This window comes from Tachysurus vachellii, chromosome 14 (genome assembly GCF_030014155.1).
Source record: "Tachysurus vachellii isolate PV-2020 chromosome 14, HZAU_Pvac_v1, whole genome shotgun sequence".
Lineage (NCBI taxonomy): Eukaryota > Metazoa > Chordata > Actinopteri > Siluriformes > Bagridae > Tachysurus > Tachysurus vachellii.
This window is the reverse complement of record NC_083473.1, coordinates 11612866-11635921: the sequence shown is the minus strand read 5'-3', so window position 1 is coordinate 11635921 and position 23056 is coordinate 11612866. Positions and strand designations below refer to the sequence as shown.

Genomic DNA, 23056 nt, shown 5'->3' with positions numbered 1-23056 from the left:
CCATACTGTTGTGATATTTAGCAGGTAAATATGCCCATGTCTGGAACTGTTGAATTAAAAAAAATGCAATGCTGCATCATTACCTGTAAGCAGGGACACTTTGTGGAATGTCCCATCCAGCTTGCTCAGGAGAATGTGGACAAAGCCGTCTTTAGAAAGTTGACCAGCATCCTTAGTGCTCTGGTCATACACCACCACCTCATGCCTCCTGCTCAGATCAACCTGCACACACGTACAATCACATAGGATATTAAAGAGAAGTGCCAAAAATAAAAAAAAGGAACAATAAAAGAAAAAAGAAAAGCAACCTTCATCTGTGGTACTATATTGATTTCTTTAATTATTTGCTAACACAAAAGAGCTGCAAATGGAGAGCTCAAACAATCCACAGTGGTGCATTCTGGAAGCAGGCTGAGGTTTTAAATAAGATTTAGTGAGAATAAGGTGTAAAATAATGAAAATGCTAATAATTTTGGTCTAATTAATGAAAGTCAATATTTAATGAGAAATCACAGGTTCATCAGTTGGTTCTAATATCTTGCAAGGTGTGCTGATTAAATATGCTATTTATGTTCAGATCAGCTATAATGCAATATAATTATAGTTTTTATTGCTTTTTTATAGTTTTTATTAAACACAATGTTACAATAGGGAAGTAGCAAATAACAGTATAGTATATGTGCATATGCCTGTGTGTGTGTGTGTGTGTGCGCGCAGTGCTAGCACTAAGCTGTGTGTGTCTGCACACTAGCCCAGCTGCTTCGATGTTGTCAGGCAGTTTTTAACCACGTGACCATCAAGCAGTGCTGCTGTAGAGTGACTCAGTATAATACAGGCAGATTAGTGGAAGAGAAGAGATGAGGAAAGAAACGAAGGAGGGAATAATAATAATAATAATAATAATAATAATAATAATAATAATAATAATAATAATAATAATAAAACAAACCCAAGGGCACATTACAATTTTGGAAACAAAACACAAAATGTAATGAATGAATAATGACTGATGATAAAATAAACAGAATGATGATGAAGAAGCAAGGCAGGAGGAAAGAAAGTGAATGGACAATAGATTAGTAAATGTAATAAATGAGTGCCTTCCATGTCCATATCCTGTAATAATCAACTGACACCCAGTCATGCTCACTAACAGATCACTGTGAGGGTATGTGTGACCAGTAAATAAGAGCTGAGAGTGTGCTTATGCTTACGCAGCAGCCTTACTAGCTGCAGACTGGCAGAATGCCCCAGCTGACATCAGCCCAAGGTCACTCACAGGTGCCAGATTTCCAAGCTGCCATTGTTTACATTGAATATTTCTAATCACTGTGATCTATGAAAGGGAGTAAAAACCAACTCTGTGGATTAAAATGGAATAGGATTCCAACTTGAATTAATAATGGAGTGATATTAGAAGAAGCAGTGTGCTACACCTATTTGTCATCTCTTCACACTTCTACTCTCCACCCACCTCCCCACTGGCTGAACAAGGTGTTCCACCTTAATTGGATGAGAGCTAAATCGGCTGAGTGACATCATCATCACCTGGGGATTACTGTCTCTCTGTTTGGCTTGGCCTCCTGCCTGATCCTGGTTTACATAAGCAAAAAAGTTTGAAGCAAATCCTTATAGATATTATCTAAAAATGAACAACTCCAGTGTTGCACAAAATGTGAATTATTGCATTGCATATAATGACGTCTCTTTATTTAATTTGGCACTCACAGTCATTAATTAGCTCACTCCTTCCTTATGACACACCCTGTTATGCTGCTTTCTCACACAGAGCAGCTTATTGACATCAGCACAATTTGCTCATTATAAAGCTGACCGATTTAACAGAATGCTAACATAATCCCTAAATTTATGAGAGCTTACTTACAACTACTGTCAAAAGGAAATGATGTGAGGAGGTAACCGTCATGCTAACACTCTTGCTGCATTAGCACACAGCTCCAAAATATGGCCTCACTCTGCAGGAGAGAGATGTGCATTATTCAGTGAGCCCCCCTGAAAACAAGCTCACATCACACAGGTCATGGCCTTTGGCTCTTCACTACTATCAGCTCTGACCATCAGCTGTGCAGCAAGATGCAGGAGTACAACACACACTGCTCACAGGTACCCTCAATACCATAGAGAAGCAAACAAACCTGGAATGTACAACAATAATATATAAAAAATATTATGCAAAATGATCATCCTCATCAGTAGTAAAATGTTACACACTGGAGATAAATGAACAAACCACGAACAGATAGCTTCTGTCCATTTTTAAGACTTATTTGTCTTAAATATGCTAACCCTACCTCAAATTACACTTCAGTGTCCTGTCCGCTATAGCGGCAAGAAAACCACAGCTGTAAGACCAGTAAATCATGTAGTATTCAGTTGTGTGTTCATCACAAATTCCAAAACAATACCTATGCATCAATAGAGGCTTCACAGATCAAGTAGGAGACCATGACCATAACATAAGTTAATAAGTAGTGGACACGTCAAAGAACATACATTCTAGAAATATGATTCAAGTACAGATCAGTCAGGTTCCATGTTCCTGTTAATGATTTTATAACAGCAAACAGCACTGAGAGGTTAGGCAGCATGCTACTGGGAAGCTTTAGTAAGCAAGAATTCAATTGGCTGTTTGTCTTTCCATGTAAAAACCAAAAACCACAAGGTCACCAATGTGAGCCATTTTATATTAAGCATACACTGTTGCAATGACAGTACTAATAAAAGACCTGCTAGTGTTAGGATAATGACAGCAGGAAGACATATTGTCAAGCAGGCAGCACACACAATCTGTGAGAAGCAAATTGCAGTTTATGTTGGTTACATTTTAACTTGTTGACAGCCTCCGTCTCCTCTACGGTGTGCTCTGAGGACAGGTCAGCAAATCCTAACCAGCAAAACCGCTGCCAAACTCAGAGGCTGGAAAAATTGGTGAGTTTGTCCCTGAGAGTTTACTTAAATCTCTGGATTCATTTGAAACTAAATGCTTGCATTTATTCATGGCAAGAGGGGAATTTATTTACTTTATTTTTCAGAGTTCTGCAATATAGTGTATAAAGTGATCAAATCAGTGATTAAGGTCATGAAGTGATATTTAGACAATATTATTTTTGCATATTTTAAATGATAGGAATTTAATGTGGTTTTAATTTTGAAGCCAGCATCAATGGCATGGCACCAACTTTACAGTTGTTTTTGCTTTCACAGTCCATGTAAAATTGATACCTTCAGGTAAATTATAATTTGTTCATACTGCACTAAATTAAATGAAACATAAAACAAAAGAAATGGACATGCAGTGCTAAAAAATACAATCATAAAACTCTTTCATTCATTAGTCAGAAAAAAGGGAAACATTTGCCAATTCTAGGCAAACCAACAAGTCCTTTCAAAAGTCCTTTCCCTTCAAGGTGACAACAAACACAAAATTGGTCCTAAATAAATGTTTAGATAGTTTGTTTAAATAACTAGCTTAAAATAATTTGTGTATCCATTTTGCCATTCCAAATATTTCTAACACTTGGCATTTCACTACATCTCTGTCCCATGGCTCAGTTTAGCAGGTTTGTGACACAGTCAATGAAGAACCAGGCCAGGACCACCTTGCTTAGACAAGGATTAATTTTTATGGTCTGCACTCAAGAGTGACAGCCATGTCCTCAACTGGCTTCAGCGGAAACATGGGTCTCCAATTCTAATACAATTCAAATACAATAAAGCCTATATATGTGAATCTCTGTATTTGTGATAAATGTCATTACTGAAACTAGCTCTCTATAATCTAGAAGGGCATTTGCATTTAGGCATATGGAGGAGGAAATGGTCATATTGACACCATGATATCAAACAGAAAGGAGTAGGGTAGTGACTGTCTCTGGAAAAAACCATTACAAGCATATTTGCTCCAGATATATTAATCTGCAGGCAATAATGATGCACATTCCTACTCATTAGGCTCTTGTATCCATTGCTCAGCCAAAAGCTTTTTCCTCATATGCTATAGTCACTATATCCTCCAGGCCATCCTCTCAGTCTGTCCTCACCATGGGCAACCACAGAACCATCTGTCAGTAGAAACTCAATGGAACATTTGGCAGCAGGGATTAGCATAAGCCTAGAAATGGCCTCGTTTGTCACCGCATATAAAGTCCTATTATTTCCCTTTACTACTTGCCTTGTCCAACTACTCTTCTCAATGCTGAGGTGAAGCAGAACTTCTTTTGCTTAAATGTATAGACAATTCAACATGCAAACTCTGCATAAGAATATTTAACAATGCCAACAGTATGTAACCCACATGTTTATTGTAGCTATAAGTAGATGAAACAAATAGTGGTAAGAACAGGTGCAATGTAAGACTATTATACACTGTAATCTATTAAACTACAAGTCCTGTGGGTAATTCTTACTCATAATTTTATTGCAAGTTGTTCAGTGTTGTTTTTAGTGAGTCTTGCTTTTAACTTCATGACATGTAGTGGGAAATCTTCTGAAGAGTTTTCTTAAACTGGTGATTTCCTGGCTGTATTGGACCAATGATGATCTTCTCATGTCTCTTCCTAGCCCCAGTGTTATGCAGCTTCCTGAACGGGGCCAACCAGACTTAAGAAAAACAGAGGTTCAATTAAAACACTTAGTAGTTTTAAAATTGGACTGACAGATAAACAGTTTTATGGTGACTTAGCAAAAATTACATATGACTGGTATGACTATTTGACAACCATTCTTCATTGCCAATGAGGTCTAAAAGCGTTGTATCATCTACAAGACTGATCAATTTGAAAGAGGGATCACCGGAGATAAATTCACTGGAGGACAGTGAGCATAGAATAAGCAAAAGAGGTCAGATAAAGAGGTCACAATAGTCAGATGTCCTAGCATATCACTAATTCACTCATAGCAGTTCACAATATGGATTCTACACTCTATAAAATGCTTCTATCTAGCATTCTTAGCCTTCTTCACTTAGGTTATTTGTAAACCCATTCACTCTGAAACCCTTTTTGAAAGTGTGAATGAAAAACCCAGATTTTTGAAAACAGACTAGTGACTAAAGTTTTCTGCATTCCCTAGTTATAATGACAATTTGCCCATAGGCATGTTGTAGCGGATCACTAAAAGGGCCAGTAATTAACTAATAATGAAGTAATAGTAGCAAAGCAAATTGAGAAATAGATGAAATACAAAATGGACCAAGCCTTGGTCTACAAGGGAATTTACCACTATCTCTGTGGAGATGAGTTCAGTTTATCCATTAATGCCCCCTTTCACTTCCTTCCTTTATGCACTTACAATGAACTACAGTGGTCTTTGCTTGCTTTGCTTTCACATTAAGTCCAATGCCCCAGGCCCTGCCAGAAGTCTTGAACATGTTTGCATGTAGGGAAGGCTTGATGCGGAGCCTGAGCTGACTGTACAGACATACGGCACATGCCTAGCCTGCACTTTGTCAGTGGCTACACAAAAGAGGATGATGTCATGCTTAGCCAATAACAAAGAGTCTCTAGTGTCCACCCGGTCCTGCCTCTCCCGCTATGCCCGGTTTCCATCTTTATCCAGACTATGAATTAATCACAAGCATGATACAGCTCCAGTGCAGGGTTACATTTACTTGTTATATTAATGTAAGTTCTATGGAAGCGCTGGTCCAAAGACACCGTTTTCTCATCTTTGGGAACCGAATGACAAACAAAGTCCCAGTGGAAACACACTACATTCATGCAACAAACAGGACCACTCACAATCTGAAGAGCTCGAAGTGATATTAAAATGTTTACTGTTTAATAATAAATAAGGAATACAATTGGCTCAGTCTACACAACATGCTAAAGTCCAACTATTCTATAGTTCAGTGACTTCTTTTTAGTCTCTGAAATCTCTGGTAAGGTATTTGTCTGCGTCACCACAAAAAGAATACAATACCAGAGAAGCATGAGTTAGACTGCATGCATGACAGGTCAGGCATTCATCCCGGAAATTCAATATGAGGAATTAGAAAAATTAGTTTTATGAACTGCCAATCAAATAGACAAGTCACACCTGCACCATCCTAAGGTCTGGGTCATACAGGGTCACATAGCACCAACGTATTTCTGGATGATAAAACCAGTAGATAATACTTTGGATATTAATCATACTATTAATTGCATAATGAATCCATATATGAATGTATATTTATGACGGAGAGAACTTATTACATCATATATACAATTATTGTTTTGGCACCCTGTTTGAGGTGTTTCGCTTGGGTTTCCCCACCTACTTCTTTTTGTTTTAATGTGTGCCTAAAAATAAGTCATAGAAGTCGTGCTAGTTTGCTGAGATGGAATAATGATTCATGTTCAATGCAGATGTTATAGAAAGTGCAATTATGCAATTTCTGCATCAGTAATAAGCAATAAACTTGGTCAGTGGTCATCCAAATAATTTGAGATTAAAAGATCAAGTACAGCTTCTATTCGGATAATCAATGCTCAGGTCACCTCTTTTGATCTCAAAATGCTTGTTGAGAATTATGCTTAATTAAACAAACTTCTAACAAGAGGCTGTGTCAAATACCGTACGTGCATAAGAACTTGGCCATGTCCCATTGCAAGTGGGTGCCACAGTGTTGGCCCTTTAATGGCTGTTTGAAAGCAAATATTATCTCAGTGTAATACTGTAAAGTGAAAAAGTGAATTAGCAGATGAAATGAAACATTAATGACATTGAATGAATGTTTTGTAATAAAACTCTGTGCACTTCTCAAATTTAATGGCATTGCATTGTACCTTGACCTTGCCGTTGGGCTGTAGGAGTTCCGTTATTGAAACCTTGTCCTGCTGCAGTCTCCTCTTGACAAGTTTAGAGCAGCAGACGTTGACAGCTCCATGCACGTGTGAAGCATTGTACTCGGAGAAGGTGCGGCTGTCGATGACAAGAAGGCGGCCGGCCCCACGCTGCAGAAGCCCTGCTAGGCGCTTAATGTCCATGGCACTGCGACGGCTCTTCTCCCCAGCCATGAAGGAGCCGCTCTAGATAGGGCTCACTTGCCCAGAGAAGGACCACAGCACAGGTGCACACTGGGAAGGGGCTGAAAGTGTCAAATCAGCCAAGTAGCTTCAAGACAGACCTCACGACTGCCATGTTTCCTGAGGAGAAAATGAGGACATTTTAAAGAATAAATTTAAACAAGTCTTACAAAACCAGTCTACTGATTATTGGATCCATGAGTGGAACACTTTTGGTTGTCATCAAACCAAATTGACAACATTGTCATTATCAGGAATGCACTGCAATGAGTACTCATCATGTGAGAGATTTTACTCTATAACGCTGTCAGTGTGATGGCAACTGTCAGATTTAGAATAGCTTTTGTTCACTCATGAAACAGGAACCAGGCCGAGCCGGCCTAAATTAAGCTCAGAGAACTTTAAAGCTGGCACACTCTATGATGAGCATGCTACGCTCTTACATTAACAGCTTCACTTCACTCATTTCATCTAACCCTATAATAATGCTAATCTTTAATAATGCAGCAGTTCTTGCATAGAAACTAGACAGAGTAACTACAAATAACGCAAACATACACAGTACTGAGGGGTGTTTAAAATGTTACAGATTCAATTCAATTCAAGTACAAATGACCGAAGTTATCACAGTCTTTTATTATTATGTAACATAGCATTGTTTAGCTGCCAGTGGACATCTGACATCACTTACACTGGGGAGCCACACATTTTTATATTTGGGTTATGTCTGGGTTACATGAATAAAATATCAATAGTGTAATATATTACAATCAGGATACTCACAAAAACACACTTAAAAACATACTCCTACTTAATTGCTATCATAAGATGTCAGGGCCATTTAAACCTTATTGTTAGACACTGTATGCTTTTTATGGGTACTAGTATAAAGCAAAACCACCTTAAATTGAACTGAGGTTAGATTTCAACAGCCAAACATCTAATCACCTAATTGGCTCATCAAGCATCTAATGAAAATCAAAATGAAAACAGGAAGCCTGTACTTCACAGACAGGCTAATGGCTGTTTGTCAAATAAGACTAGTTAAAACACACAGTGTATCAGCAACTTAAAAGAAATCCTGAAGTGATAAATTGGAGGTTTAAAAATGAGCACAATTCACTGATGAGTCAATGCCAACAATGGTACTAATCTTGGCTGGAAATGACAGAATTGATTTCTTATGATCTTCCAGAGAAATGAAAATATGTGCTTTTTAAGTCTCACAGCTCACACTTTGAAAATAATTATGTTAATGTGCTCTATGTAAAATGAGCAAGTCTCAAGTCCTAAGCAATTGGTTGTAGCAGCCTTCATGCAAACCCACCACTTGTCTATGGTCATGCTGTCTGATCACATAACCAAGTACAATCATGTTTGGCTTTCCTGGAGGATCCACCAGCACTCTGAACACTCCTCATGATGCCACTTCACTCCACTGATTCATTCAGATAGAGGAGGACACAAGTGCACTTACATCTTATGAGTGATCCTGCCCAGTTCCCAAGAAAAAGTGGTTATTCAAGAGGTGGCTTGTTCCTGAGTTTATTAAGCACAAATATAAGACACAGGGGTCAATTCTGTGTCTGTGTGGTAAGTGCACCTAGATTAGAACAAAATTAAAACTAGATGAAGTTTCAGAGTGGATTCAGTTTCTGTGGATGGAGTAAATTAGCAAATGGATGATTCTGATTGGTACTTTAGCAGACCTAGGGCCACCTCTTTAAAATATAATCTTGCCTAACTCAAAAAAAAAAAAACACTAGGAAAGAGAAAACTGGGGAAAAAACTTCATGCATAACATCATACATAAAGAAAACACTTTGATAATTCATATGAAGAAAATTATGAAAATATGTATCCAGGGGATTTACAGAATGTAGTCACCAAACTGTATGGAGTTACTTATGGTCTCAATAAAAAGACAAAAAAAAAATCATATTTCCAATAAAATCATAATCTTACATTGGTACTGCTGACTTTCCCACCTGATTAATCCCAGTTTATCGCCTGCCTGCCATCCAATGTGGCCTTCAATCAGAAAATGCACTTGCCTGCCATGTTGCTCTCATATCACCTCTAACACACCAGTCATGAAAAATACATGCCTTGTCTAGCTTTGCCTTTCTCTCTCTTTCAGGCAGAGACTTAAACACAGGTAGAGAGAAAGTGGAAAGAGGTAAACTTTCGTTGGCATCAGGTTGAAATTTCACACATACAGTACATATAAGCATACATATGAACACATACCTACCCAGACCCACACACACCCACACAGACAGACACAGACACCAAACACTGGCTGGAACTAAAATAATAATAAACATCTACTGCTGGTTTGTTGAGCAGCAGGACAACGCAGGCATGTGTGACAAAAACAACCAGTCCAGTACAACTGAGCTGCTGTCTAAGCAAAAGCTTTGGACAAAACAAGGAGCTTTACATCCAGATCCGCATCATGCCACTCACTCTCAAACATATGAAAGTATAGCTCTGTCTGTCTGTCTGTCTGTCTGTGTCTCATATGATGGGATGGTACACCAAGAATATTGTTTCTGTCATGCAGACCGTGACAGAGTGGAAATGAGAAAATATTGGTTTGAATAATCAATGACGCATTGAGACAGCACTCACAAGTATAAAATTATGCAGCTACAAAGATGCATGCAATCAATAACAAATGGCAAAAATAGACAGGTAGACAGGCAGATAGACAAATAGACAGACAAAATATAAAAAAAAACTATATGAAGAGTTTCTTTTAAAATATCATTAGATTATTATAACATATAATATAAAACGTATTACCTTTAAACCTTTATAAATATATAGATGTGTGTAGCCTTTAATAATTATTCTCCATATCTTAATCCTGAAAACACAGCACGGTAACTTCTAATTAAGATCACTGTACACAAGAGCAATTCTATAAGCCCAGTCTCCTCTCTCCTGATCTGCGGCAGCACACAGAACTGCCTAGTAACCAGACTCACAAAAACAGCATCAATATGGATGCACACGCTGCACCACTCACATCGATCAGCCATCTGCTGCATCTGATTGAAACAAATCAGCTACATACACATGCACATTTATCAATTCTTCAGGCACACTTCAGTATTTCCTAATAAATGACAAGCCATCATAAGAACAAATCGCACCAGTCTTCCTCTCGCCATCACACGGACGATGTGCATCCTCGCTTCAGCCTATAGTCCATTCTGGCACAGCTAGGTTTTCTGTTCATTGGATCAATGCACTGACGAGCACACCTGCAGTGTATGTGTGTGTCTGTGAATACACGCTCTAGCCGACGGGATATGAAGGAGCTGCCTCTGCATGCATTTAATGGCGCTGCCTCTGCTTGAAAACATAGTCGGTCTAAGGAGGAAAAAGAGTAAGGAGGGGGGCTCAGCTCTAGGCAGGGCTGTGTACTGCAGTTCAGGATGTGAGAGAGCAGGAAGAGAGATGCATTCTACCGCACACAGCTCATGGACTGCATTTTTAACAAGACACACAAATGCACAGGGATAACTTATTTGACATCATCTCTTATTGAGTCACATCTGCTAGCTTCCACTGCTGGCCAAGAAGTAACTTGTAATGCTCATAGCATCAGCACTGCTGCTGAAAGATTTTGATAAAAGCTGGTGCAGATGCTAAGATACCGATTGGCTGAGATGTTCTCATTGCTATGGCAACAAAGCGAACTTAAAACAGTGACTGGGCACACATCAAAGGTGCAGCTTATTCTAGCATCACAAAAAGCAACAAAGCGCCACAAGAAGCTGTTTTATCGATTGTTTGGAATTTACTGATATTCATGAATACTTTGCCTCTGCCAAGGATTACAATAGAAGACACTAATCACATCCTTAGTACCAAAAAGCAGAAACAAAAAGAAATCATGCAGTGAAAAATACACAATCTAGAGGGGGTCTGCGTTTAAATCATTAGCATGTGTTTAAATCCTTAGTTGATTTACTGTACACAATGACAAATTGCACACATCATTGCAAGTGCAGTTGAATGTTTGTCTTGGAATAACTGGCCTTAAATCAAGACACTTGAGTTTGTCATGTTAGAGAGAAAATTCAAATGATGCTCTCCTACCAGACGGACGGACAGACAGACAGACAGACACACACAACAGCATTCTCCGTAGATTATCAGAGCATCTGAGGATGAGAATGGATTATATTTCTGTCCTGCACTGCTAAGACTGACTCTAAGCACTGCAACACCCTGCTGTCTTAATGTAAAATCTAAACCAGTGCACTAAAACAGGCAAAGATTACTGAGCTAAGAAAGGCAAAATATAAACAAAAAATCTCCTATCTGTAACACAGCAGGATTTGGCAATGCACAGTGTGTAACCAGTTACAATGTCCCACACTGCTCCATCATACCAAATAAGATCACTATAAGAACCTTATGTAATTCACACACACACATTCTTTATTCTATCTATCAAATAACATACTAGAATTCCACAGAATTTAATGTTTTATGTCTTCATATACCTAAAGACAGGCAGCTTTGTTTTCTCACTGAGAAATGTAAACTCTAGTGTAAAAATATTTCCCCCCCACAAGCCGAGTGGAGACGATATCTTCCCACAGGACAAGCTCATTAAAATGCACATTAAATGTAATCAAGTATAATGGGAAAATGAACAAGGTTATTCAGCTTACAAATTTACAAGAAGACGCAGCCTTTATTTATACATTATTATATACATTATAGCAGTGTAAAACTATTCTTTTTATATTATTTAAGAAGTTGGGGTTAGAAAGCAGGGTCCACCAGGATACAGTACAGCACACCCAGTGCAGAAGGGGTTATGGGCCTGGTGAAACAGTAGCATTTTAGTATCGATGAGGCTTGAACCTGCAACCTTTTAATCATTAACCCCCAAGCCTTAACCACTTAAATTTAATCACTTGTTATATAACATTATATTAGATTATAGAAGCAGGTGACTCTGGCACAGAGTTTACAATCACGATTATGGGCTAAGGTGTGAAAATAGATTATTTTGACACACTTTCTTTAGTAAGGTAGTACGGTAAGCAGTTCGGGATTTAACCAGCTTGTAGAAAGCTTCTGTCCCGCATCCTTGTGGAGGACATCCTTTTGTATACATACACTTGGGACCCAATTTATGAGGTCCTATATACACCTTTTTATGTACCATGTTCACAAACACTAGAAAACCTTTTTCTATTCACAATTTGTTCACCTTATCCACCTATGGAAAATATGCATGCAGTGAAGCATAAGTGATGCATTTACTTTGGTTTGGTCACTGATCGCTACTCATTCACAGTTGTGTATTGTCTGTGAAACCGTCTGATGACTGGAAGATTGTTTTGTCAAGCAACTCTGTACCCTGAGAATGAAGGATTTCTCATTTCCTGACTCATGTCACACCAACAGCGATGGACATAACATTAATAAACATTTCTGTTTACACTGATAGTCAGTGTTATGGAATGAGAAATACTCTTATGGGACATCATTTACACTCTCTGAACACTGGAACCTTATTAAGAACAGCAACAGCAACTACACCTTCAGAAACATTTCAAATGAAAAATTTCACCTTGTTCTACATATTTTAATTCTATATTATAACATCACTTTGTATTGTATTTTATGGGATTAATACACGTTTATGTTTGTAATGGTGTGATCACGTGGAGTTTGACAGCTGTGACTGTTTCATGATTATAAACATATGACGTCAGAATAGGAAAAGAATAGGACACTCACCGCCAAGATGACACCAAGTAAAAACGGTGAATTTGTTATGATTAGTCGTGCTTTCATATCCGTGATCATTTATCCAACTACACAGAGCGCATTTGGATGGCGGTTGAATTAACAGCCCCAGAGGAAACAGCCTGAGCCAGTTCTCAAATAATTGTATGATATGAAGCATGTGCATTTGAGCAAATGCGTTGTTATACGTACCCTACAGTCACCGGTCTCCCCAAAACAAGGTTATTCTGCTGTGCTCGTGTCCATGAGACGCAAAAGGCGCTCGCCATTAACAGTGTTGACTGATCCAACCAGCTCGTGCACGAGCGCAAACACTAGTGTCACTGAGCATGCGGATAAAAAAAACACTCCTGCAATACATTTCACTCTTATCCTTAGTATGTTAGTCCGCACCTATGACTAGTGACTGGTCAGGTTAAGTCATTATTAAATGACTATTTATCTATTAGTAAGCTGAAAAGAAAAAGAAAAAAAAAAAAACACAGAGAAGGTGCACTTTGGCACTGAAAATGAACTAAGGATGAGGTCATGGTTCAGGAGGGGGAAAAATGCAGCTGACGTCATTTTCAGCCAATCGGAAGCCAAGGCTCAGGTTTAGTTGACGTCAGCGTTGTGATCGGTAGATTAAAGGGCCACAGGGATTTAAAAGAGCAGCGCGTTGGAGAGCCGGGAGCGCGCTCCTGTTGGATACACTGTGTACGTGCGCGCTCAGAGCCAGACGCCTCATACTGGGAAAAACATCCATCGATTCTGATTATACTGACTACAACAAAGCATTTATAGCACAATGGTCTGTTATGGTAATGCGTCATAAATTAATATTTATATTTTATTCCCAGAATACTAAAGCGTGCAAATGACGGAATTTCAAGTCACACAGTGCCATCATGAGGTGAACTGGAGAGGCTACAGATTATAGGCGTGCTTAAAAAGCTTCGATCCGATTGGTCTATTTTTTATATCTGTCCGTCACTCATAAGAGGCTTTTCATAATAACAGTCTATAATTCAACAGAGGAGAAGGAAAGAAAACGACACAGAAATAATATATCCACATCAATGAGTAATATCAGTACACTAGAAACACTTGAAAGTGTTTGCTGAATTTATTCTAACAATTATTATTGAATTTATTTAATTGGTAATTGTTTTGTTATTCTGCAGCAGTGCTCCATATTATTAGGACTATATCTGTTCAGATTAATACCCCAAGGTTGGGTATTTAAATATTATAATACCATTAAAATAACGCCATATAATTACAGTAATTGGAAAACATTTAATTGAAAAACAGCACAAGTTTTACAAATGGATGAATATTATCAGTGTTGTATTTTAATGGATTGATTCATAAGGTGTTATAGGAAACCATCTAATTTTTTCTGATGATTTGAATAACTAGGGAAAGATAACGTGTCATTTATTTGTAGTAAAGTTTAGAATTGTCTGTAAAAACACTCCTTAAAATATCAGCTATGAGAATTGTATCAGAAATGTGAAATTGTGGACATTAAAACACCTGAAAAAAATTATATACTGATTAATGATATAATGATTATGTAAGCTTTTATGTATTCACTCCTGAATGCTGTTATGATAACCTGTTATGATAAACACTGGTCATTTATTAAATTATAGAAGCCAGAAGACATCTTGAGTTTACATGTACACAATGGCACACAAGCACATGACAAAGAGATGAGAAAGTGCAGACAGGCTGTAGATATTCAATTCAATTCAAGTATTTTTGTATAGCGCTTTTTACAGTTGACATTGTCTCAAAGCAGCTTTACAGAACATAAACATAGAACAAAAGGTTAATATAAAGAATAATATAAAGATTAATAGAATACAAATTTCAAGATTAATATTAGATATATATAGTTCACAATGTGTATGTATTTATCCCCAATGAGCAAGTCTGAGGTGACTCAGGCAGCAGTGGCAAGGAAAAACTCCCTTGAATGGTAAAGCAAGACACCTTGAGAGGAACCAGACTCAAAGGGGAACCCATCCTCATATGGGTGACACTGGAGGGTGTGATTATAAATATACAGTCTGACAAATGTTGAATTGATGCAAAATATCACATGGAGTTCACATCTCCTCTTTAGTATCTCAGAGTCCAACTGGAGCTGGTAGATCTCTATAGATGCCTCAGGATTCTCAGAGTCGGCCTCATCTCAGTGGATGCCCAAAATCTTCTTTGCGCGGAAGACGATCTGAGCTGGTACAATTTCTGGATGGGTAGTAAGAAAGAAGCAGTGGAGAGGGATTAACATACAGTATCTGCTGTTCATAACATTTGCAGGTCTGATGTAATGGTGCACAATATTATAGGATGTATTATGTGTACACCTGACTAAAGAGATGAGTTTTTAATCTATTTTCCCATTATGGGAAAATAAAAATCTAATGCCATCCTTTGGATAATAAAATCAACTTGGAAAAACTCACAGCTGTTTTTTTTTAAAGTTATAACAAGACACAATACAGATCTAACTTGAATCCATTCACATGTCCCTACTAGCATGTTTTTAGCTTGTAAACACTGTATATTAGCTAGTTTCCTATGACTAATGATTTTGTTTTGTAAAATGTGTAGGCCACAAACACAGAAATGACACAAGAGCTGACGTATAACTGTGCAAAATTGTAATATATATTGAATAAGATAATAGAGCACATGCACACACACACAGGCACACACACACATGCACACACACACACACACACACACATGCACACACAAAACAAAACAAAAATAAAATAAGCTACAGAAAATACCACCACATACCATCAGTTATGTGGATCTGTGATATGGAAGATTACTGAGCTCAAAAATGCTGCATCAAGACAAGAAATGTTGTGATATAAATAGTGCCTCTCTGTGTTGTATATCAATGATCTAGATGTAATTAGAGCATTTTGCAGACTGTAAACAGCTCTCATTTAGAGGACTGAAATGACTGCTCAGGGATTCTGTGGCCCATGCAAATAGTGGGCTATTTTAAAGGAGCTCTTGTCATAATGTGATTTGTGGTTTACAATTGTTACCTGAGCACAAGGTGGAACTTCTGAGTCATCAACATGAAGGTGTGTGATGCTGAAAAACCCACAGCATCAGCTGACCTGAGTAAACCAATCTAAATCATATAAACAAGCTGAAATGAATTACATGAATTTCAATAAATTTCATTTCATGTCACGTTCAAGATCTGACTGGAAAAAATTTTTTCTCCTTATCCACTTAAATCATAAAATGAATGATTCTATTGGAAAAGCAATTTTAACAGCGTATATTGTCGACATCTTCACAGAAATTCAGATGGAATCATTTTTATTCTAAGAAAAAAAAATCACATGTAGAGTGAAAGTGCGCCACCCTGTGGCAGGAATAAGGATATACTTTAAATATATAATATTTTTAACAGGTTAAGAACAGGTGTTTTTTTTACAGGTTTTCTTAGTAAACACTATGTTAAATGACTACACAAGAGCAATACATTAATCACTAAGACATATGTCAGATTCGCCGTGGATCTGGAGTCAATCTGGAGTTCTGTGTGCTTATATTTATACATAAGAAATGTATAATTCTACATAAGAAAGCAGAAAGAGCTGTTAACTTAACTTGCTATTAACTTTAATAAACTCATCGTTTCAGTGTAGGGGTCCATAATCACACATTGTTTATTACATCAGACAGTTTAAACGCTGAGGTCTAACTGGCCAATAACTGACTCAACAGGCTCGTTTTTATGGCTTGGGTGTTTTGCCTATTATTTTATTTGAATTTCTTCTTATTGTTGTTGTTTATTATGTTGTAATGATGACCTAGACATCACATTTATTCAACAATCAATATGCAATCAATAAGACGAATAAGAATCTTTGGAAAAAAGATTTTTTTTTAACTGTGTATTCGTCTGTAGTATATCAATAATGTCTAAATAATAAATAATATAATGCAAAGCCTCCAAATTACCTTGCATTTTCTCTATAATTTTTTATTAGATTTTCGGCTAGTATAAAGTTAATTAAACTGAATTATTAGCGTGTGTTTGATACTGTGATTTAGTTAAAATTATTTTATCCCTTCTGTATTTTTGGTACATTTTGCTCTTGTCTCACATTGTTCTTTCTGTATTTCCACTTTATGTAGGCTAGTCCTGTGTTATTTTATTATTATTGGTAATAAATGATCCTAATGATGTGATAGAGGAAAAACAACAAAAAGCCACTTGACGGCTGAGCTCAAAAAAATGACATGTAAAACCAAAACAAGCGTTTTTCCCAAAATGTTAATCCGAGCTTGAAGGCGGAGAGACTTTACTGCCTTCACACATACAAACAGCACATGTGAGGCTTTAGCAGTCAGTGGGACTCAACAAGCATCATGAAACTCTGTACACTAAGCAGAAAACCTCAAACGACTCTCCTGAGTCTGTTTCTGTTTCAGGTAAGTTTTTTTTTTCATTAGTAAAAATAACTGTAGATTTTGGATTTAAACGTTATAAAGACATAAAGCTACAACGATATAGTTAGGTTGGTATGCTGGTGGTTACGTTATTGAATAGATTTAGACAAGGTATTTATAATAATAATAATAATAATAATAATAATAATAATAATAATAATAATAATAATAATAATAATATAATTATTAAATTTTAATATAATAATATTCAATATAACAATTTTTTCCATTAGACCTCTTATATAACATCACAGTGATTTGGGACTGCTGTGGATTGAGTCCTGTATTTTTATGGGCTAGGCTAAAACTGGAAAGGTTTTTGTTTACATTTTGTAGCATATTATAGATTTTTGTGTCTCATAGTAGAGGTAAATATGTTCAGGTAGAAACCGTGCATCACTGGAGCATTTTGTTTAATAACCTGTCAGAGAGAATGCAAATGTTTTATACAACAAATAGAGTATATAACAATTTATTAATTTTATGAATATAATATAAACTATTTTTGTGACTGTGGTTTAAAACCAATGAAATGGAAATTAGTTGTATATAAGGTAAGAATTGTCTTCTCTTCTCTTGAACACATATTCAAACCTAGTCATATTGATTACATTAGTAAAATATTGGTCACTTGATCTCACTACTGAAACAGTGCAGTGTTATTGTTTTATATGGACATGCCCATCACATTAGATCAATGTCATGAAATGGAGGCCAATGAGGATGCAAATGCAAAAGAATGTATCACTTAAACAGGGGAGTTTATTAGGCATAGCACAGAACACTGGACGTGATTAGGACTTGTGACGTGTTGGGGCTGACGTGTAATTTAATGTCAATTCTGGTTGAATGATTCAATTAAATAAACTTAACCAAAAGTTAAATATAAACCTTAGTGGAACATTTAAAATCCCCTCCTGTTTTCTTCCACAGCTTTATTTTCCATGATTTTTAACCTCTGCATAGAATTGATTGTTGTCTTCAAATTTGACCAATACAAACATAAAACAGTTATGTGGGAGAACACAAATGCTCTACAGCAGCTTGAAAAAATCTTAGTATCCTAAAATAACATTTTGTTTTTGTCAAATTGGTGCTTAAACTGTTGAGTGTGGAGAAACCTAAAAAAACTTGCTCTTATTAGAAGGTGAATCAAAGTTCATAGTTAGTAATAGCATAATAGCAGTAAACAAGGAAGTTTTATTACAGGAATTACAGCTCAGCAACACAGATGGGCTGCACAAAGTGTAAACACCTTATGTACACCACAGTTCTGTGCATGTGGAAATTCCCAGGGTCAGTGTGCCTGGTTCCACACAATCCATCTACTAAAAGGCATGTTTTAAAATGCAAATGCTCCAGTTAATTATACAACTGATTCAGTTTCCCAAGGTTTGTTATTTATTTAAGGTGGGAGTTTTTAATAGACAGTAGTCAAGTTAAATTCATATACAAAAACAGAAGGGGCAGAAATCAATTGTGTTTGATACTTTAAATATGTCAAATAAAATCAATTACTTTTTGTTATTGTGTAAAAATATGTCTCACAAATAAGATAAATTCCAACAGACAATAGACAAATTATTGAAGTGAGTATTAATGTGGGAAGGCAATATAGTAATACAAATGTATATACATCTAAAGACCCTCAGAAAAGGACTTTCTCTGTGCTTCTTATCCCTGTCCCAGGTCCTGAAACTTATATTGAGTACTAGAAAAATATTGAGTACTAGCAATATTTGAAGTATAGAGTGTAGCAGAATTTTAAGACTTATAATCCAATAAAATCAGCAGACAGGTTACCACAGCAGCTGAAAATGCATTTAATTATTTAATTATTAATTTTTAGTAGATTGTCCATATGCTCACTGCATGGAAACAAATTATTATAAAAAATAAACTGCATCAATTAGGCCTTTACTCAGTCTTTACTAGTCATGATGCAAATATCACTCAACTTCTTACATACTCTTTCTTTGCATTTGTCTTCTTCCCTAACAAGGGTGTATGTCCACTACTACCATAATATGAGAGCTATTGCATATCTTAAACCACTATGCTGTATATGCTCTTTGAAGTATACAAGTCAAAGAGAATGTTGTAACCATTGCAGCTATATACAATAGCCTCAATGCAAGAGACATTTAGAAAAGTCAGGACAGTAGCTGTGGACTCAGCATTGAGCACTTTCTTCTCCTTGTAAGCTATTGGAAGACTGGATAACTGTATTCTGTTGTTATGATGAAAGTAATACTGAGTGAATTTTGGTGGATTGGTTGAACATTTACTAGTTTTGCAAATCACAGTTTATATGGATCATCCATTTGCATTCAGTTATCATGATTAAATCCATGGAGTTTCCCTACTGCAAGTTACAAGGAAGCTGTTACATGTCATATGTAAAATGTCTCTGAAAGAGTTTAATCAGTTATACTGTATAAGCAACACTGATCACACTAATATGTCAGAATAACCTGTATTAAAGCCTATACATATTCACACTAACTTAGCTGCCCCTGTATTGAGTAATTCATCAGCTGTGTTAGGTGACCAACTGATCTCTCAAATTGGCCTCGTGTGGATTTGCATGTATGTGTTTTAGTTCAACATACACAACATTCTCTTATGTACATATATGTATGTTGAAGTAAAATGTTTATATATAAAGCTTTAATGTATTTTTGTTTTAGGCTACTGTGTTGATGTAATTTTGTTTATGCTGAATGCTGTAGACAAAAACATATTTCCACTTTGCAGAAAATAAAAGTATCTAACTAACTAACTAATGGAGAAAGCACGAGACATGACAGCATAGATACCCCAAAGATTCAAAATTAATATCACCAAATATTAGCAACTGTAGAAATAGAAAGTTTTTATACAAGAATGTGTTTTCCAGGACACTGGCTTTCAATTCCACCAGTGGAACGGAAATCGACTTAGTTGACTTTTTAAATTAGTATAAACAAAGAAATTATCTGAAATATTAATTTTATTTTTTTTTTACTTTTTTTGGGTAACCTGACAGAATTTTAGTGGTTAAAGATATTTAAATTAATACAATTTAATAACATTGAAATAAACATAAATAAATAAATAAATAAATAAATAAATAAATAAATAAATAATAACAAATAATATAAATATATAAATAATATATATATAATAATAATAATAATAATAATATATAAATAATAAAAACGGGAAAGAATTCAGGCAAATAGTCCAAAACAAGCAAAGAGCAATCAGCGGTGGAGAAAGTAGAAAATCCCAAAACAAACACAGGTAATCCAGAGAAATAGCAAACAATTGCAATAACAAAATGAAACACTGGCTTGGTAATAAAAGAGCTGGCTTAAAAATCCTTATTGGCGAGAAGAAACCAGGAAGCAATCAAAACTCCTTTGAGGGATCCCTCTGGTGGTAGGGAAAGAGATTCATTGGTGGAGTTGTAACCTTTAAATTCAGTTGTTTGGTCTCTGGTAAAAAAGAGTTTAGTAGAACTCTGAAAAAAGAGGAGATCTGAGTGAGCTTTCACATGGCTCCTAAGGTAGCTTATACACAACACCACTTTTGTTTGGAAACTACATGTATTTGAGAATGCATTTGGTTTTCCTTCAGACTTAAAGTGAAGTAATAAGATTTAAGAATCATAGTTCTCTCTCTCTCTCTCTGTCTCTCTCTGTCTCTCATGCACACACACACACACACACACACACACATACACACACACACACACACACACACACACACACACACACACCACACACAGAATCTGGGACATTCAATGTCTCTACCTAATTAAATACTAAATATTGAAAGTGTAAGAAATTACAGAAATTGCACCCAAATTCCACTCCAAGGTACACATATAAAAGAGCTCATTCCTAAAATGGCTTAAGTATCATAAGGTAATACGTTTAGGACTCTAAACGTATAAAATTGATTCAATTATAAATATGGGAACGGCAGCAGAACATTAAGCATCACCACCAACAAAGGGTCTACGTGACTGCGATTACCATTTAAAGGGACTATTTGACTGATAACAATTGTAACAATAACAAGACAAGGTTTACGTGACCGTGATTAACATTTAAAGACATCTGTCTAAATAAGGTGTGACCCAGCCATTTGGGAGACACTCAGTTCTTATGCTCAATACACATTCAAAGCAGAACCTCATTTAAACTACAAAGAGGAAAACTGTATATAATGCTTGAGCAGCATTTGCTCTGGCTTCTTATTGACTCCGATGAACCCAAAGTACGTCATGTATTTTGTCACTGCTATGCTGGAATAAACTTCTTGTTCTTCATTAAGATCTTCAACATCATCGTCTTATTTTTACACAACGCATTTTTTATTTCTTACAAAAGTTAATATCCGCTGATGTTTTCATTCACTTTTTGTTGTTTTTTTTGTCACCTGAACATTCTTGGTTGACCTTACTTCATGTTTCTTTCAGCTTCTCACTTTTAGCTTTGGCTCACTTGCTGCTGCAGGCTCATGTAAGTCCTGTAGTGTAGTAAACATTCCATGATATTTGTATGGAACTTGATGTAAGCATTTCATCATATAAAATTGGAACATATATACTTTACAATTAAGTTGTACAATAACATTTTTGCTCTCTCATTATCATTCTCTCTCTCTCTCTCTCTCTCTCTCTCTCTCTCTCTCTCTCTCTCTCTCTCTCTCTCTCTCTCTTTCTTTCTCTTTCTGTGTGTGATTAATAGATCTAAATGTTGTCACCAGTCTCAATGTCTCTAGCAAAACCACATCATCTGTGTCTCTAACCTGGAATGAGCCACAAGGGAGCAGGTCCTTCTTTACAGTAAACTGGACTAATGGCACTGGGAATAACAGCTTTAACACTTCTAACACGTCTTACACTGTCACTGGTCTGACTGCTGGAGTGAGATACACATTCACTGTTACTGCAGTTGCTGCAGATTACCAAACTACAGGAGCATCAACTCAAATCTCAGCATTCACAAGTAAGTCCTGTACTGCCAATATATAAAAAAAGCCAACCACATTGGACCAATTATACTGAACTTTAAATTCATTTTGACTGACTGAACATCTACACATGCTTAAAATACATAACAGACTAAAATGAATAATACATTTCTCTCTGTGTAATTATATCTGTCTGTGTCTCTGTATTTGTAGGCCTGAATAATGTTTCAGTCATTTACAACTAGAGTTTTAATAATTAAAAATTTTAAACACACAGATTTAAATTGATTTCCTAATACAATGTTTTAAAATGTTTTACTTAGATGTGAAATAATAATTGTGTGTGTGTGTGTGTGTGTGTGTGTGTGTGTGTGTGTGTGTGTGTGTGTGTGTGTGTGTGTATGTGTGTGTGTGATTAATAGATCCAAATGTTGTTAGTCTCAATGTCTCTAGCAAAACCACATCATCTGTGTCTCTAACCTGGAATGAGCCACAAGAGAGCAGGTCCTTCTTTACAGTAAACTGGACTAATGGCAGTGTTATTAACAGCATTAACACTTCTAACACGTCTTACACTGTCACTGGTCTGACTGCTGGAGTGAGATACACATTCACTGTTACTGCAGTTGCTGCAGATTACCAAACTACAGGAGCATCAACTCAAATCTCAGCATTCACACGTAAGGCCTGTATTTCACATGATTAGATTTAATAACAGAAATTATTATTAAAAATGTTATTTTTTTATTGATTAAAAATAATAGACATATAAATAAAATGATAGACATAATAAGAGATAA

The 23056-nt window shown here is 36.3% G+C and overlaps 1 protein-coding gene across 2 annotated transcripts in view; it reads right to left on the bottom strand.

Annotated features, from left to right (window-relative positions):
- The window catches only part of dusp8a (dual specificity phosphatase 8a), a 36499-nt gene extending 23184 nt beyond the window's left edge, over positions 1-13315 (bottom strand). Inside the window, exons 1-3 of one of the 2 annotated variants that reach the window (XM_060886511.1) lie at positions 13005-13315; positions 6789-7148; positions 84-222 (exon numbers count right to left, since the gene is read on the bottom strand). In XM_060886511.1, coding sequence (XP_060742494.1) covers positions 84-222; positions 6789-7019 — 370 coding nt within the window. In that variant the 5' untranslated portion in view covers positions 7020-7148; positions 13005-13315. Of the gene's footprint in view, positions 1-83; positions 223-6788; positions 7149-12803; positions 12950-13004 lie in introns of those variants that run through there. The other variant, XM_060886512.1, reaches the window with a different exon arrangement.
- Positions 13316-23056: the final 9741 nt, after the last annotated feature.